An 18,927-nucleotide genomic window follows, 5' to 3' on the forward strand; every position below is an offset into this window, starting at 1 on the left:
CTACTCTTTCCTGATTGGCTGATGATTTGCAACCCACCTGAAAATGTTTATTAAAGAGCTGGAGAGACAGGGAGACACCTGTTACTGAACAAACACTCTATATCAATTATTACTATCAGAATATTGTGCTTAAACCTTTTAACAAAACATATCACCCTACCTTTAATTTATGAACAAACTAAAAGCTGAAATATGGAGATATGAGGTTTGTGCCCAACAACAGCGATAAAATAATATCCCATGGCACACTACGGTTATTATGGCTGTGATGAGGAAATATATATTATTATTTTGTCAGCTAGAACCAGAATGTATTTTACACAACTAGATGTTAGTGCACTGCAGTGTTTTAGTACAGCCAGCAGATGGAGTCAAATCTCTAGTTATCATCTTACAACGACTTGTTGAGAGTTGAGAGCGAGAGTCACATATCTGTTAGCCTCGGAAACCCAGCCTTTTTAGCTGATGGTTGTAAGCTTTACTTTACATATTTAAAGACCACTTACATAAAATGTAAAGAGGAAAACTTCTATCCCAAATATGTTCTGTTTAATTATATTAATACATTGACGATACAAAATGTGTTTGTGTATAATAATAAAATAATCATAATCATGATAAATTCCATGTGATTATGGAATTTATGGTATTCCAGGTGGTAGCCAGGGCATACAGCTCTCTTACAAATTGTGCACAAAAAAACATTTTATTAAGAACAAACTCAACAAATATTATATTATTATTATTATTATTATTATTATTATTATTATAATTATAATTATAATTATAATTATAATTATTATTATGACTTTGCTTTACTTTACTTTATTTGTTTATTTAGACGAGACACCGCATGTTAATATCAATACAGTGTAACACTGAATTTCAGTCCCACCCCCCCAAAAAAAAACATGAAAACAAAAACAGGCAGACAATAAAGTATTATATTACACACACTATTAACCTCATCGCCTTCAGCTGTGAAAAGACTACAAAATGCGTCGCACCTGGTCACCGGGGAGTGACGTCATCAAAAGTGTCGTCATCATCATCATCATCGTCCTTGTTGTTAAGCTCAGTGAACTAGCCTAACGTTAGCTTGTTCTAAACTGTCTGCGAGGAAAAAAAGGAGCGACGATGCACAGACAAGGTAATTTTATGAAGGATTACTTCTACTGGAACATAAACTACCGCTGGTTTTAAAGTGAAACGCTGTAGTTTGTCAGTAAAATGATACTTTGTGTCGGTGTTCTGTGTGAGAATGGTGTTGTGTTGTGTTGTGGTGTGGTCCTGAACCATGACTGTCATATCATGACCGCGTCATGGATGAACGTCAACTTGGTGTTTGCTCTTTCTCCATTTACGGCCCGTACATCTACATAAACGTTCACATTTCAAATATAAAGTTCTTATCTCATGGCCACGGATGTTACAATACTGTACGGGCCCGCAGAAGTACCTATATATTTCGTATTGTTCAATAAAAAGCATTTTAATCCGATCGTTGGCCATTTTCTCCGAATTTTCTCCACGCTTTCAACTACGCGACCCTATTGGTTGGGAGGTGTACTGCACTCTGATACATTATAACTCTATGATAAAATGGCCACCGATTGGATTAAAATACCTTTTATTGAACAATGCGGAACGTACGGGTACTTCTGAGGGCCCGTACATAATTGTAACATCCGTTGCCATGGTGTAAAGCACTTTATATTTGAAATCTGAACGTTTATGTAGATGTACGGGCTAAAAAAGGTAGAGGTTGGAAGTTCATCAATGACGGTCGTGACAGTCGACCGTCGTGTGATCCATGGCTAGCTGTGGTGCAACAGTAGATGCTGAGTCCATTACTGTAGCAACAGGTACAGACAAGATGGAGAGCTTTCAGCACCATGGAGAGTGACACTACATATTATCATTCAATGAATGAATGAGTTTTATTTCGAACATTATTTAAAAAAAGACAAATAGAATACAAAACGGAAGAAAAAACAACAACAAAACAACTACAACAACAATGTCTGAAAAGGAGTAGGATGAAGTCTAAAACCCCCTTTTTCACTAGTGATTTTCACAAATTTTCTACATGTATTCACAACCTAAACATCTCCACTGCATGTTAGGGATGCCAGGACTCTATAGGGCAACATGGCCCCTCCTCAACCAAATAGCCTACCTCTTAAATATGACATTTTTACATGCCTTCTTGAAGTGATTCATAATAATAGCTATTTGTGTTATCCTTTTAGCACCATTTGTATAATCATACCACAGTACTTTTTTGCAAACTGTTAAAGTGTTCAATCAATCAATGGACTCATGCTTACATCTTAATAATTATTATAATAATAATGATTATTACTATGGACGCAGTCATCATGTTTGCATCTGCATGCTTGCTTTTACATGATAAGAGCTGTCACGATCATGACGTTTTAGTTTATATATAATTGTCATACAAATAATCGTGATTAATTGTTTTTTGCCATTGAACATATAAATGAAAATTACATTTCTGTTTGCATTTTTAGGTTTTGTAAACAAATTGCTTCAGGACAAATAACTCGAACGCCCATTACTGAAATATGTAATTCAGTTATGAATATTTGATTGTTCCATGTCAGCCACTTTGTTTTTAACGTGTACTTTTTCAAAGGCTTTGCTGGAGAAAATGTCTCTCCTGGACCAATGCATTACAGCACTGGACCTAGAAACGATATCTCACCCCCTGAGCTGACCGAGGAAGAGTTGGACGATCTGAGAATTGAATTATTAAAGGTTTGTATTCATAGATAATTCATATTTATTTTTTCTCCAGATAAGACTATTGTGCTGTGTGCATATTATCGCTATTGGGCAGAAACTTCTTATCTCCATCTCCATATTCTTCTAACTTTTTGTGTTTTACAGGCGTCACACTAAAGCATAAAAAATAGCAGATCTTGAGCTTGTAGATCTTTTGCTATTTTTGAATTTAATCCTGAAAGGTTTTGGACATATGAGGTTTCCACCCGACAGAGAGACAATATAGTATCATGTAAAATATCCTTTATGCTTTTAGGTTCCGATTCTGCAAAATGTCTTCTAAATCCTAACGGTTTTCTGAAAAACGTATGTTTCTATATCAGTGGTTTTCAAACTTTTTCATGCCAAAATTATATGAATTTGGCCGCGGACCCCCATTTCAAAATATCTTGTTCCAGGGACCCCCAGAAGCAAAGATTTGAGTTAATGTTTGCTTTAAAAGAATATATATATATATTCAAAGATTTGCACACATTTTCACGATTTTTCAAAAATAGCAGATCTACAAGCTCGTAGCGCGGCACTCGGTGCCGCGCTATGAGCTTGTATATCTGCTATTTTTGAATAGCCAACGTGTAAAATAATGCTTTTTAGCTCATATCAAAAAGTGACACAGATGCGTTTCAGGTCTCATGAGTTAAGACATTTTTTTTTTCATTTGCCATTGCACAGACTGAGGATGAAATACAGACTTTGCGACAAGTTCTTTTGGCCAAAGAGAAATATGCGACGGACATCAAGAGACAGCTGGGTTTGAATCCGCTCAACAACATCAAACAGAATCTGTCTAAAGGCTGGCAAGATGTCCAAACCTCAACCCCGTAAGTACAGGATGTCAAACAAATGATTATAGTAATAATATGATTTTCCATGTTTATGTGTGTATATCAGGGGTCTTCAACGTTTTCAGGCCAAGGACCCCTTGGCTGAGAGCGAGATAAAGCAGGGACCCCCATTATATATTGTATACAATATTCATTTTTTCATAGATTTCATAGGCAGCTTCATAGACTTGTTTCACAGCACTATCATGTTGGATTCATGTTAATGTGTATTTTCAGACATTTAACCATGCACTTAAACAATACTTAGTATACCTGACCTTTCACTCTGTACTCAGCCTGCTCTTTTTCACCCCCTATACTAAACCACTTTGCCAAAAATAGCAGATCTACAAGCGCACAACGCCATCTGCTATTTTTGGCTAAAGTTCTCCTCAGAATAGGGATGCTTGGTTGAAGTGGTAATAATGTAAACATCACACAAAGATTTGGCGGACCCCCTGTAGTAACTATGAGGACCCCCTAGGGGTCCCGGACCCCCTGTTGAAGACCTCTGGTGTACAAAGTATGTACGCACATAGAAGAATGAGGTTTGCGTGTTAGACTGAATAATGACAAAGACATTCACACATTATTTACACTTTTCTCTGAAACAAATGCAATAATATGGAAGCTGGCAACCATGTGATACCTGTAATTACGTTTATTTTACCACGAGAGGTTATGAAGACCAACTGAAAATGTGTGCTTTTGTAGCAATACTCTATTATGCTCATAATGTAGTCTGATCACTAGTGTTGGTGGAGGGTTGTTTGTTCTCAATGCTTGGTTCAGACTGTTCAGGTAAATCCCATTTTTCTTTAGGACTGACTGTCCACACTGTTATTAAATGTGATCTTTAGGACTGACTGTCCACGCTTTTTGTCAAGTAAAGCCATAATGCCACAAATTATAAATCCTGTTTCAGTGGCCTGAGGGTCCAGACTGAGACGCATGTTTAGAAATCAGATATGAATCACATTTCAAACCACCTAGGAATGTGGAATGTGATTGACAAAAATGTTGTTATACCTGCTGTTATTGTGGCCATCACTGTTTTTTCTATTGCTTGTATCTTGCTCTCTCTCTCCTTCCCTCTTTCCCTCCGACATGGTCTCTGCTCTAATATATCGTTGCTGTCGGGCAGAAACCATATAAACGTTTTACGCCCTACTTGATCGTACTGCAGCGTCACACAAAAGCACCAAAGTAGCAGATCTACAAGCTCGAAACGCAGTGTTCTTCGAGCTTGTAGATCTGCAATGTTTTAGGCCCAGCCCACAGAGACAATATAAAGTGTCTTGAGACAACATGTTATGATTTGGCACTATAATGAAACTTAATGATTTTTTTGTTTTGTTCAGACTTTGTTTTAATCTGATTCCAATCTGGATTGGCCAAAAACCATGTCTGCCCTATGGCCCTAGTGCCATAGGGTTACATAACCACATGCATGGCTCTCATGGTCTCTGTAAGTGTTGATAATCCTCCGATCTGTGCATGTTGTTCTATTTCTGCAGATACATTACAGCCTCTGCAACGTTGGATGACATCAGTCGCTCTGATGCGTGAGTAGTAGTGAAGCATTTAATGTTCTACTGAAACGATGCCTTGAGTATAATAATGACGATGTTCCCTTGGAGTTGTTGTTCTGCTCCACTCACATGTTGAAGAGGCTCTTGTTTGGAAGACTGATGGGATTTTCCAGATCAAATAGGATCAGTGAACCTGTTAATAGCCTGACTTAAGACAGAGCCGGCCGCAGTGTGAGACTGCAGGCAGGGTGAGACTGCTGTTTGTTTGAAACACAGATGGCTATGTGGTTCTCATGACAAGGTCTTATTGACGAGTGACACAAGCGTGGCGAGTGATACAAGCGACACAGTGTCTTGTGATGGAGTAGACTGTAAATTGAGTGATTTCCACCACTCAGATTCTAGGCTCTGAGTCACTGTGCTACACTTGTACCTGTACGAGTGAGGAACATATTAAACCCTCTTTGAGTTTAGGGGCAGGGAGAACAAATCAAACATTAAATATAAGCATGTGAAATGTTTGAAGATAGCTGGACAGATGGAGCCATATTATTGACGTGTCATTCTTGCAGTCGTGGAAAAAGTACTCAAATGTTTTACTTAAGTAAAAGTATCAGTACGGCAATGTAGAAAGTACTCCGTTACAAGTAAAAGTCTGGTGTTAAAAATTTACTTGAGTAAAAGTACAAAGGTATTGGTATCAAAATGTACTTCAAGTACCAAAAGTGAAAGTACTGAAATGTTGGAAAATGGCAGATCTACAAGCTCACAACGTGTCGCGCTTGTAGATCGGCTATTTTCAAATAGGCAAGGTATAAAATAGGACTAAAGTGGTTAATGTATGTTTTATAATGTAATAATTTATATCCGCAAAGTAACTAGTAACTAAAGTTTTCTAAGAATTGTAGTGGAGTAAAAGGACAATATTTTCCTCCGAGATGTAGTGGAGTAGAAGTAATAGTATTGAAAGTACAAATACCTAAACAAATTACTTAAGTACTGTACATTTACTTAGTTACTTTCCACCACTGCATTCTTGGATGGATTGGGATTTTGACTGAAAAAGGAAATATGCGATGAACGTTAGACTCTAATAATAAATGAGCTTTAACATCCTTCCTTGATATGAATCCATGTGATATGACCATGTGACCATAACGTTGTTTCCATGGTTACAGGTACAAGAGGACCCAGGAGACCTTCTCCCATGTGGGTCAGGTGACCTCTGCTGCGCTGTCCAGCGTGGGTGTGGCCATCACCAGGAGACTGGCAGAGATGAGGTACACCCTCATACTTTACAACGTTCTCCTCGTTGTTCTTGACGTCTTCATCTTTTCTCCATCCACCCTGTGCACCGTTGAAAGGATTTGTTGCAGTGTTGATTTTAGTCTTAGTCATAATTTAGTCATCTGAAATGTTTTAGTTTTAGTCTAGTTTTAGTCGACTAAATATCATCAGATCATAGTCGACTAAAACTACAGTTGATTTAGTCGACTAAAATGTATTCTGGCGGTGCCTTGATGGCGTCGTAATGGCTGATTTTACACTTGGTTGCATGCTGAAAATAGCCGATCTACAAGCTCACAACGCGTCGCGCTGCGACGCGTTGTGAGCTTGTAGATCTGCTATTTTCAGAGCACAACACCAAACATAAAATGACTTGTCTTTTAGTTCTACTGGATCTCTTCTCCACTAGTCCCTCACTAACATTTTAGTCTAGTTTTTATTTGATGACGAAATTGTCAATATATTTAGTCTTAGTTTTAGTCATCGTAGCTTCGTTTTTATTTAGTTTTGTTCAGTGAAAAAAGGTAGTCGACCAACATTTTTCGTCATAGTTTTAGTCGACGAAATCAACACTAATTTGTTGCCTCAAATTGTAACGCAATCATAGTCGGCAGAGAGATCTCTGTCTTTATGTTCTCTAGTTGTGTGGAATATGATTATCCTGCATGCTGATGTCAAGAAAAGAGAAAGGAAACGTGTCTGTCACCCCTAGCCTGACACTCTGCCTGAATTTTCGTTTCACTCCATCATTCAGTCTGAAAGCTCTCTCATAGACCATATTCACACGGTGGCCATGTTGCTATTAAGTCAATGAAGTGCCACCCCGGTTGCCACGGCAACGGGGTGGAACTTCCCAGGCAAAATTCCAAAATGGCCACCGTGTGAATATGGTTTAGATGTGGGCGTGGCCAAAGTGGGACTCTTTAGCGATTTGTTTCATACTGGATTAACCCAATCCTGATTGGACCGGGCCGCCGGGTTAGATTTTCAACCCGAGAAAACTCCGCCTTTTACAGCGTCGCCAGACTGAATGCGAGGCTAGTGATTTTCAGGGGGGCTGGAGCCAGGCTATGTCACCACCCACATTCCTAAAGAAAGTCATTCAACAAAAAAAAGTGTGGGAAAAAAATATGTTGTTTTTGCCTCTGGGGGCGCCACCTCCTTTTTTTTGTGTGTGTATAAACAGGAACTCGGTTTGGCTTTCTTAGTCCACTTCCTCCCGGGTGCGTCTGTGTTTATTCCTACTACCAACAACAACAACACTACATGTTTAGGGCAGTGGTGCTGACAGAGAGGTTATAGACGGTGTGGCCAGCAGCGTGGAGGACAAACGTTTCCCAGTGGAATGACTCCTGTCTTGTGTAGTAAACACAATGAACCTAATCCCATCACACACCAGTAAACATTCAACGTAATCCAATCACCACACCAGTACATCTGAGCTTAACACAAACAATAGCTTTCCAGTTTACCAGTCTCTGCCAGCGTTGCCAGATTCTGTGAGAGAAACAAGCAACCAGGTCTAGGAAAACCAGCCCAAAAGAAGCGACTCTGGGCCACATGAGCACTTTCTCATATACATCAGCTATTTGAAAATAGCAGATCTACAAGCTCACAACGCGTCGCGATGCGACGCGTTGTGAGCTTGTAGATCGGCTATTTTCAAATAAAATCTTGCGGGGAACCCTGGTCTCTGCTGTCCTCGGCTGTGTGTGTGAAGTGATGACATCATTAAGTGTGTGACCTAACGTATGTGTGTTTATCTTAACCCCACAATGTTAACAGAGCTCTGCCGCTCCCTGCCCCACCCCGGTAAGACCCTTTCATTAAGTGGTAAGACCAATTAGTCTCATTGGAATGGTGTGTGGCGTTTCATGTGTGAAGAGCACTTTGCATGGGTATTATTGATCATTAAGTGTGTGTATCACTTACATCTGATTTTTTTTAATGCGGTGACTGGGTTTAACACGGAATGTAGAAACATTAAAGGTAGCGTCAAGTGATATTCTTTTGGTTAAAACTAAAAGCGAATGTGTTAAAGCTCTCTGTTCTCATGGTAATCAACTAAAAAAACAGTTTTGTAGAGTGTTTGTTCAGTAACTGGGGTCCACCTGTCTCCCCAGCTCTTTAATAAACAAAGAATTACTTCCGGTGGGTTACGATTTTCATCCAATCATGAGAGAGAATCCCTCAAATATCAGTTTGTGTTCGAGTTCCAATTTTGTCGTTTCATCACTTCCAATTTCACTCGTTTATCCTGTATAGGGCATAGTGGTGGCGGCCATTTTGTGGCTCCACAGATAGAAAACCCATTACTTTCCTCCATAGAGATTTCTGAAAATATTTATATAAATTGTTTTAAGCCTGGAACCAATAGCCATGCAGGCTCCTGGTGAATCATGACCATAAAACCTTTGATTCTGTGTCAAAAGGATATTTTAAATATTTAATCATATTATATGGCTGCCACTGCTATGCCCTATACTGTAGGAGTTCTCTCTCCTGATTGCACTCGTTCATCCTCTTAATAAAGTTGATTCCTTCCTTTTTCTTTATGTAAAGCAACTTTGGGTTCTCAGAAAAGCGCTATATACATTTTTGCTATTATTATCCTCTATACTGTATGAGTTCTCTCTCCTGATTGGATAGAACAGGGGTCTTCAACATGGGGTCCGGGACCCCTAGGGGGGTCCTCAGAGTTACTACAGGGGGTCCGCCAAATCTTTGTGTGATATGATTTTTTTTTTTACTGTAACCACTTGAACCCTAGCATCCCTTTTTCTGAGGAGAACTTTAGCCAAAAATAGCAGATCTACAAGCACACAACGCCTCGCGCTGCGAGGCGTTGTGAGCTTGTAGATCGGCTATTATTTGGCAAAGAGGTATATAGGTGTAGAGGGGGAAAAAGAGCAGACCAAGTAAACAAAAAAAGGTTTAATATGAAACACCAATTTTATACAATTTAGAGTAGGGGGTCCCTGCTTCATCTCTCTCTCTCAGCTAGGGGGTCCTTGGCCTGAAAACGTTGAAGACCCCTGGGATAGAAGATGGAGGATCCCTGTTATTCAACAATGGCACTATAGCAATGATTAGTATGGGAATATAGAGCTATTTAACACTTATTGCAACACGAATATCACTTAAAAATACACCATTGGTTCATCATTATTCTCCGATTATTTATTTTTTTAACCAAATGAAAGGTCCTCTTTGTGAAATGTTTGAGACTAACCTACATGATGATCAATGTCACATCTTTATCCTTCTCTCTTTAACTCTCTGAATCTAAAACCTCCTTTCTCCTCTGCAACCCTGACACACAGTCACTCCATAAGTGTGCCTACTATGAGGTAAAAGCTTAAGATTGTTTGCTTCTGCTGATGCTATTGTATGGTTTGGTAGTAACTGTTATTCACATAGGGATGTCTGTACAGTACAGTGTACACTACAGTATGTGCTTGACTTAGAAATTAGATTTTAGTTTGATTTTGTTGGCTGCATTCCTTTGTCATTCCCCCAAACCAACCTGCTGCTCTTTCTTTGTGATCCGTTGTGAGCCTGGAGATCGGCTATTTTTGCACGACACTGTTGTACAATGAAGTATAAAATGGGGATTAAGTTTTGTTGCTATTATATCTTGATAAATATTTAAAGGTAATCAATAGAATAATCGCTAAGAAAATAGTCGATAGTTGCAGCCCAAGTCATCTAATTCCAGAGGTCAAAGGTGACCTGTAGCAACAGTCTTGTTGAACGTTTTACGCGAGCACATATTTTATTGGCATACTAATGTTCATAAATGTACATTGGGCTGTCAATCAAATCTGGTTGTAAATGACACGCCCACCAAGAACTTCAAGTAATATGTTTTTATGATTGTGGGGAACTGATCTTTAATGATATTTGTTACCTCAGCTAAATGTCATTTATGTTCATGTTTGCCTTAGACATTCCTCTACATTCAAGTCTTTTGAAGAAATGGTTGGTGGTGTGAAGGTGAGTTTTTTTTTTTTAAACTGGTAAAAAAAAGGCACTGTCCTTATAGATCTGAATACCGTCACTGTCAGGGGAAAATCCATGCGTACCGTATGTTCACTTAAATGCTACTTTTTAGGAAATGGGGGGAAAAAGCCTGTGTTCCAATGCAGTTATTAAGTCACAAGCACCTTGTTAACACTTAATGTTTTCAAACTAAGCTCACAACGCGTTGTGTACTGTATATAGGCTACTTTGCACAACACTCTTGGGAAAGTAGGGCATTCATTTACAAAGCATATAAAGTTGAAATATGGACTTAAAAGGTTTTGTTAACTCATTGTGTCTTCTGTGCTGATCTTCACTTACAGGAGAAGGTGACGGGTGGTAGTCGAGCAAATACTTCTGGTTTCTCCATGTCATAACTCTTAAGATGGACCCTTCTGATGTAGACTGACACATCTGGCTTTTCATAGCTTTTAAAGTCCCAACACTGATGTGACATTGTGAACTGTCTTTTCTGATTGTAAAAACATGACGTTTGTTGTGCAAAATTGCTGTGAATTATTTATCAGTAAACTATTAAAAAACAATATTTTTTTGAATGTTGCTTAACCACTTAAATCCTATGTTGTACTTAAAAAATCACACCCAGTGTGAAGAGAGTGGTGCCTTTGAAAGTGTAACTGGTTGCATCCTTGTGTTGCAATCAGCAACAATATGTTGTCACGTGACACGTGACAACATATTGTCACGTGAAGCTTGACCAATCAGCCGTGCTCAAACATACGGACGGACATACGGACGGACGGACATACGGACAAAGTCAAATGTAGGAGTGGCTGGCACCACTCAAAAACGTATAATAGCCAATCTACAAGTAGATTGGCTATTTTCATTGATTGTTGGCCTATTTTCGCAGGATATTCTATTTTTGTGGATTGTTGGCCTAATACCACGTGCTCAGAATAGGGATGCTAGGGCTTGTGTATTTGAAGCTGCCATTCTGAAATAATTGTGACAGTCACAATGCTTGAAAATAGGCTTAAAACCTGCTGTTAAACTCTGGTCTGACTCTAAGTTACTCCTGTATCTTCAGGTTTTTTTGAGTTGCTCTCAGATTTACTGAAACACTATTTAACCCAGTGTTTGGGAGTACAAGTAGCAGAACTACTAGTTCAACTACAATGTCTTGTGTGTGGCAGTTAAACTACTTTAAGATCTTTGCATTTAGTTTCACCATCAAATAATTGAGTTGCTTGGACCAAAGCTATTCACTACATTTACCAAGCTCGAACAGCAGAAAGAGGTGATTCTTATTGTCAAAGTTACATTTTCGTAGCAAGGTAATTCAGTTACAAGTGCACATTGATTTAAAGTATGCCGGTGTGTGGAGTTTGCATGTTCTCTCCGTGTCTCCTAGGGTAGGTACCCTCACAAAAACATGCAGTAATCCTGGCCACTATACTGCCTCCCCCTGGCCAGCCGGGGCGCTTGATGGAGGGGAAAGGAACTGGTTGGAATAACGTGTTCCTTCCACGCCCTACGTCCTACCAGGGAAACTCTCCCCTGTCAGGTGACAAGAAGGTCAGTTGGCTCTCATGCATTGAAGGAGGCATGAGCTCGGTCCAGGCCTCCCTAGGTCGGCAGAGGGAAGGAAGTGCCCAGGATTACTTAGACAATTCGCACTGGGTGTAAAAAATGGGGTTACAAAATCGTGGTATTAAAAAATAGTAGTATGCCGGTAAGGCGCGTGCAGGTATGCTGAGTTGGACTTAAATATCTAGATCTGGCCACACCAGTCTGGACACAAAATGGATTTCTGTTTTTTTTTTTTTCTTGTCAGAAATGTAAACGGCACAGAGGTACAGTAAGATATTTAGCCTAAAAGGATAACGCAAAAATAGCATATTAAAAAGGAAAAACGGCAGCAGTGAATGACACCTCCTATGGCTCCAGTCAGTACCAAGTTTTCATGTGCAAACTGCCAGAAGTCCAAGGATTGAAATCCCAGAATACTTGTCACATGATTTTTGTGTGTATGAATATTTAACATTCTGTTAATTCACTGATCTATTGATAAGTCTTGCCCAAATATGGAGTTCCATCCACACTGATGTCATCGATATGATCTATGTCATAGATCCCCAGGGATCCTTACGCTGTTATTAGACCCTGTCTTGGCCACCCCCAGGTCATTAAGGACATGTCATTCCAAAAGCTCAATGACTTTTTAAGGACTTAGGTACTGTCACGGTAAATGAAAGTGTACATAGGCTACTGTGTATCTTATGTTTATGAATGAAAGACTTAAGACTTAAGAAAGCTAGTTAGAATGTACATCGAAAGTATAACTATATATTGTTTGAAAAGGGAGAATTTGACTATAGTGTTTTTACACTTAGATTGTTCAATCAAAGTCAACTGAATGGTGTAATTTATCTGTTCTCCATGTAGCCTACAGAGTCCCCTCTAACCTTTTACCGTTTTACCAGACCGTAAGAAACGTCCACTCAACAACAGAGTAAAATTACAACAACCTACATTCACCACACAAAAGCGTGTTCCCTGACCGGGAATCGAACCCGGGCCGCGGCGGTGAGAGCGCCGAATCCTAACCACTAGACCACCAGGGAGTGGTATTGGACGCCCGGGCGTGGTTCAATAATAAACCTGAAATCTGATTTGCCGATGACACTTACAATGCTTACAGGGGGAAACACCTTACTGGCTCAAATAAATATTTGCCCCCTTAAATGTTGAACCGGGAGAAAGACTGATTCGCTTCATGTTTAAGAGGAAAATCTCATTGGCTCCGCCCCCTCTAAGCGTCAAACATGGTCAACATTCAGACGTAAAGTAGCCCTGATACATGGACTGTATGAACTTCAACATGGTGTTTGCACTTTCTTCATTTTTTGTCCGTACATCTACATAAACATTCAAATTTCATTTATTTCATTTAAGTGCGTACCTCATGGCCACAGATGTTACAATTATGTACGGGTCTTCAGAAGTACCTGTATCTTCCGTATTGTTCAATAAAATATTTTTTAATCCGATCGGTGGCCATTTCTACTACGCGACCCTATTGGTTGGGGGGGGGGTATTGCACTCTGATACATTATAAGTCTATGAGAAAATGGCCACCAATCGATTTAAAATACTTTTTAATTGAACAATACGGAACATACGGGTACTTATGAGGGCCCGAACATAGTTGTAACATTTGTGACCATGGGGTCAGCACTTTATATTTGAAATCTGAGCGTTTATGTAGATGTATGGGCTGTAAATGGAAAGTTGAAACACCAGGTTGAAGTTCATCCATGACGGTCGTGACAGATGACCGTCGTCGTGTGATCCATGGCTAGACGTAAAGCTAAAGCTACTCTGTCCAAAGCCAATTTGTCCTAATCTGTGATTCTCAACCTTGTTTATTTCTAGGACCGACCGTTCGATATACGTCAGTCCACGGACCCCCATCATCTCTGGGACCCCAATCTATTGGTTCCTCCGTGTTAATTAACTCTAACCAAATGAACCCGTAATAGCGTCCACTTAAGGTCCCAGCCGGACGGACTCGACGTTGAGAATGTAAAAGCAGTGGTGTAAAGTAACTAAGTACATTTACTCAAGTACTGTACTTAAGTGCACTTTTGAGGATTTATTTTACTTTAGTGGAGTATTTCCAATTGTCTGTAGCCTACTTTTACTTCACCCTCCACTACCTCCACTATATCTCAGAGGCAAATATTAAATGTAAATGTGTTGTTTTACATTTTTTGCCTAATAAAATATTCAATCAATCATTATACGTTTTACTCCACTACAATTATTTGAAAGCTTTAGTTACTACTTACTTTGTAGATTTTATTTTCAAAAGATTTTTATACATTTGAAAACTTGAAATGGGACATTCTGCACGAATGTAGGCTACAGCACGACTTTTACTTTTGGTACTTTAAGTAGGCCTACATTTTGATGCCGATACTTTTACTCAAGTATATATTGACACTGGAATTTTACTTGAGATATTTTTTACTTTGTTACACTTTTATACTTTTTCCACCACTGATGAGGCAAGGCAAGGCAGTTTCATTTGTACAGCACATTTCAACAACTAGGCAATTCCATGTGCTTTACACAGAACACCAAACAAAGGAAACACAATTATACAATGACATTTACAGGACCACAATGGAAACAAGCCATTGTGGTCTAGGGCTTTTTGTGTTATCTTTTTAACAATCATTGTAAACCGTACATCTGTACGATTTCCAAACTGTTAATAAAGTATTAAATCAATCACAAAAAAAAAACATAAGGATGCATAAAACAAAAGAAGTAAAAATGAGGTCAAATCAATCAATCAAAAAGGTTAAACATAGGATGCAAAAGTGTCAGGTAGGCCTGTGTATCTATAGGCCTACATCACGCTTCGTCATGCTGAAAGGAACAGATGTACAGGCGAACACGCGTTCACTTGTACATCTGACTGGGTGTGTCACCCACTGGGTGTCATCAGCCAGCCACGCACCCAAGCACGTTTTGCCTGTTCAGGCTGTCTGTCTCTCTCCTCTCGCTCCGCCCTCATGGTGACAGCATTGGCATGTCACCCATGGGAGTCACCAGGGTGCTCCAGCTGATATAAAACAGCCTGGGTGTCCTAGCTGCTTTAAGAAGTGGACATCACCCTGAGAGAGAGAGCTGCTGTGACCACAGGACACTTTATCCACTAATGGGAAATAATAATAATAATAATTATTATTATTATTAGACTTCATCGACTTTGGTGATATCATCATTCCTTCACCTCATTAAAAGGTAGGTCTAAAATATTATAGAAACGTATGTACAGTATGTAAAGTTATTAACCTGTAACGTTATTAGTAAATGTATTAGCCACAGTGTAATTGTCATTATTAATGTAGGCTATAGTATGTGACCTGATTATTATTAGACTGAATAAAGGTAGGTCTAAAATATTATAGAAACTTATGTAAAGTCATTAGTCTATACAGTATATAATATAGCCACAGGGTAATTGGTATTGTTAATGTATAGCAGGCTATGTGACCTAATTAATGGTTTAATTAAATTAAATTAAATTCATTAAATTAATTAAAGCTTCTTTTTTTTTACTTTTGCATAGGCTATCGTGCACTGCATTGTCTTTTTGTATGTACAGTATGTAGGGTAGAGGTAGACTGTATTTGGCGATGTACCTCTACAGTATGCCTGTATTCTACGGTGTTTAGGTGCAGTGCAGACTGCTATATTCTATGTATTCTATTAGATCTAGTGCAAACTGGTCTGCTATAATCTCAGTGTCCATCTGGAGGTCCGGTAGAGGTCTGGTGTTGGTCTGCTCTGTCTGGCTTCACAACAGATGCTCTATTTTTAGAGCTTACCTTACAATAACATGTTTTACTAAAGAGCTGGAGAGTTGGGGAGACCCCTATTACTGAACAAACACACTTTATAGCAATGATTATCAGTAGTGTTATTTTACACTTACTGTATATGAACAAAGAATATCGCTTGCACCACATTTAATTTGTATATATATTCATCATTGTAGACTAAAGTTTCCTTTTAACATTTGGGATTGCTTGCATACTAGTACTCTACAAGGGTGGGCTTGCAGACACCAGTACCACAGTGCAGTAACATAGGGGCCATGTATCATAACGGTCAAGAAAAGTATCAAATGCAACCACTTTCAACCTGGCATCCTTATTTTATTACATTATATTGGCAAAAATAGTCAAAAACATTTTCAAAATCTTTGCAAATTAGTTTGCGAAAACAGCTGATCTACAAGCCCACAGCGCGTGACACCACGTTGTGAGCTTGTAGATCTTCTAATATCAGTATTCATTGTTGCATTAGATGTACATGGGGCTTAATGTCTACCAAATGCGTGGGCGTGCGTGCGGTGCGGGCCCATTTGGGGGATCTCAGCTCTGTCAGATAAAAAGAAAGGGAGCCCCAAGGAGAAAAGGTTGGGTCAGTCAGTGTCAGGTTGCCATGCACTAGGTGGCCATGTGGACCCGGTCTATTCCAAGTATTTGAGTCAGTTGAAACCAGATCCCTCCCGGCAGCAGCTGGGGTTGTTGGAATAGAGGACATTGACCCATTGAGCCAGCTTTTCCCTGAACATGCCACATTTGAGCCAGCTTTTCTGTGAATGCCGTCACTCACGATTGATTGATTCTCTCAGTCACGTTGTCTTGTCTCTACCTATATTATGCCATATCTCTAATCTATCTATCTTATTTAATGGGATTCTTTACATGCAGGGTTTTTGCAACACAAGTGCAGGCAAACAACATGCAATGCAACCATTTTAGTGCACAATCGTATTCCCTTCCCCCCCCTTTTTTCTTTTCAGATAAATAATAAATAAGCTTCATTATGTATGTCTGTTTTTCCCCTCCCAGGTTAAACCATTTCCCACCCTTGAGCAATCTTCCAGTGTCTGACAAAATGGCATCAATTCCATCCAGCGGGTCCCTCATCGCAACGCACGACTACTACAGAAGTGAGTGAAATTCATGGTTCATGACGATTCCTTCTGAGCTCTAGATTTGTTTTTTAGTTTTCAAGCCCGTTTGCGTTCTCTCATTGACGTACTGATGTATTCGTTTCACAGGGAGAGTAGGGTCCACCTCCAGTAACACCTCCTGTGGCAGCTCCGAGTACGCAGGAGAGGTCATCCCACACCCCCCAGGTAAAGGATACCCTCCCATACAAATGTATTCTAAACGTCTCCCTGTCTGACGGTCACTTTGTACCTTACCATAGCCCCTGTCTGTCTGCGTTCTCAACAGGTCTGCAGCGACAGGACTCTGGCCACTGGTGGTCCTCTTTTTTCTTCCCGAAAGGGAACATGCCCGGCACCACAGGACCCGATTCTCTAAAGTGAGTTGATAAACGATGACAAATCACACATATCCATGGGGGTCAGGGTCGGTGTTGCCAGATTCTGTGAGAGAAACAAGCAACCAGGTCTAGGAAAACCAGCCCAAAAGAAGCGACTAATGGGCCACATGAGCACTTTAACATATACATCAGCTATTTTCAAATAAAATCTTGCGGGGAAATTATAATAAGCAAATCTGGCAACCCTGTTCAGGGTTAGGTTTTCTTTTTTTTTTAAAGGCCCCTTGGGGATCTCCCGAGCTCGTTTCTGACCGTCACGTTTGTCTCTTTCCAGGAACGGATCTTACACGGTGGCCAACGGTCAGGTGACTTGCATCGCCAGGGAAATGGTCAGCATGCAGCGAAGGATGAGCGAGAGCAACATGCACCGGAGGACGAGCGAAAGCAGCGACAGTGGCAGCGGGAAGTTTGAGGCGACCACCGCACAGCCGCCATCAACCCCACCGCCAATGTCCTCCTCCTCCTAGAGGCGACTCCTTCCTCCTCCTCCTCGTCGCCTCCTTCATGTGCTGGAGACGAATGGAAGCTTGTTTTTTTTACCGCCACAGCAGGACTGTTACATTCAAACTCACACTGGGTTACCGTGGCGCTGCTTGCCAATGCGTCAGGTGCACTCTCATCAGTTAACCTGATAAAGGTTGTTCCCCCCAAAATATATATATATATATATTTTTATTATAGACCATATGTGGGTCTGCTCTTTCATACTCAAAAAGGTTAAACATCCCACAGAATGAAGCCTATATTTGTGCTCTGCCGTGCGCCGAAAATAGCCAACCTACCAGCTCGCAAGTGAGCTTGTAGGTGGGCTGTTTTTGATGTACGAAATCGGGCTTCTTAAGACACTATACAGAGAGGAGCAGATGTATTGTACCGTCCAGACAGAAGCACTTCTTGTCGAGTGTGCGTAGATGGCTGCATCAATTAGCTTGGTTGCACAACAGATGTGTCATCATCACACGTACCCTGGCTCAGAGTCAGGCCCAGATGTGACTGCTTAAATATGCATGGCGCTTTGGTGTTTCCGGATTTGAACTCCGGTATTTCCTGCGCAAAGTGCTGAGATGTTATATTGTATTAACATACTCTATTGAACAAAATGAAAATAAATATTCACAAAAAAAGTTACATTAACTCAGCCATCATCCACTCTACCTACTGTATACAGTACCTGTAGAGAATGTTAGTTATTATTGTATATTATGTTTTTGTCATGACCAAATTAAGATATTGAATGTATGATGTGTTTTTCTGTTTTGTTTTTGCTATATAATGTTTCTTACTGTCAAATAAAAGTTTGCAGTCAGTAGTTATGTGTTGCATTGTATTTTAATGACCTCCCTGGGATGTTATAGTCTGGTTTGTTTTAGTATAGAAAGTACTATGTTAATGACTCACAGCCTGGCATGTTATATTTCATTATTGAAGAAGGCTACTTCCATCATTAGTCAAAACTTTAGTTGTGACTATGGACATATTTGATATGTGACATTATGTGGCATATTTATATGTGACAATTACCTTCAGGAATTCATGGACACATTTATTAATGT

At 39.8% G+C, this 18,927-nt stretch overlaps 2 protein-coding genes across 2 annotated transcripts; both read left to right on the forward strand.

Moving 5' to 3' along the window:
• Positions 1 to 1,044: 1,044 nt before the first annotated feature.
• Positions 1,045 to 11,034, forward strand: LOC311053459 (tumor protein D54-like). Its single transcript, XM_084068994.1, has 9 exons — positions 1,045 to 1,150; positions 2,660 to 2,781; positions 3,481 to 3,629; positions 5,150 to 5,197; positions 6,343 to 6,444; positions 8,237 to 8,263; positions 9,775 to 9,801; positions 10,399 to 10,447; positions 10,798 to 11,034. Exons 1-9 carry the CDS (start codon positions 1,138 to 1,140, stop codon positions 10,849 to 10,851), a joined length of 591 nt encoding a protein of 196 aa, XP_083925120.1. The 5' UTR covers positions 1,045 to 1,137; the 3' UTR covers positions 10,852 to 11,034.
• A 4,080-nt stretch (positions 11,035 to 15,114) lies between these two features.
• On the forward strand, positions 15,115 to 18,683 carry LOC311053461 (pancreatic progenitor cell differentiation and proliferation factor-like). The gene is made up of 5 exons (XM_084068997.1): positions 15,115 to 15,253; positions 16,873 to 16,973; positions 17,085 to 17,162; positions 17,263 to 17,353; positions 17,649 to 18,683. Exons 2-5 carry the CDS (start codon positions 16,919 to 16,921, stop codon positions 17,839 to 17,841), a joined length of 417 nt encoding a protein of 138 aa, XP_083925123.1. The 5' UTR covers positions 15,115 to 15,253; positions 16,873 to 16,918; the 3' UTR covers positions 17,842 to 18,683.
• Positions 18,684 to 18,927: the final 244 nt, after the last annotated feature.

This window comes from Gymnoscopelus microlampas, assembly GCF_963454915.1.
Source record: "Gymnoscopelus microlampas genome assembly, chromosome: 10".
Taxonomy (NCBI): domain Eukaryota; kingdom Metazoa; phylum Chordata; class Actinopteri; order Myctophiformes; family Myctophidae; genus Gymnoscopelus; species Gymnoscopelus microlampas.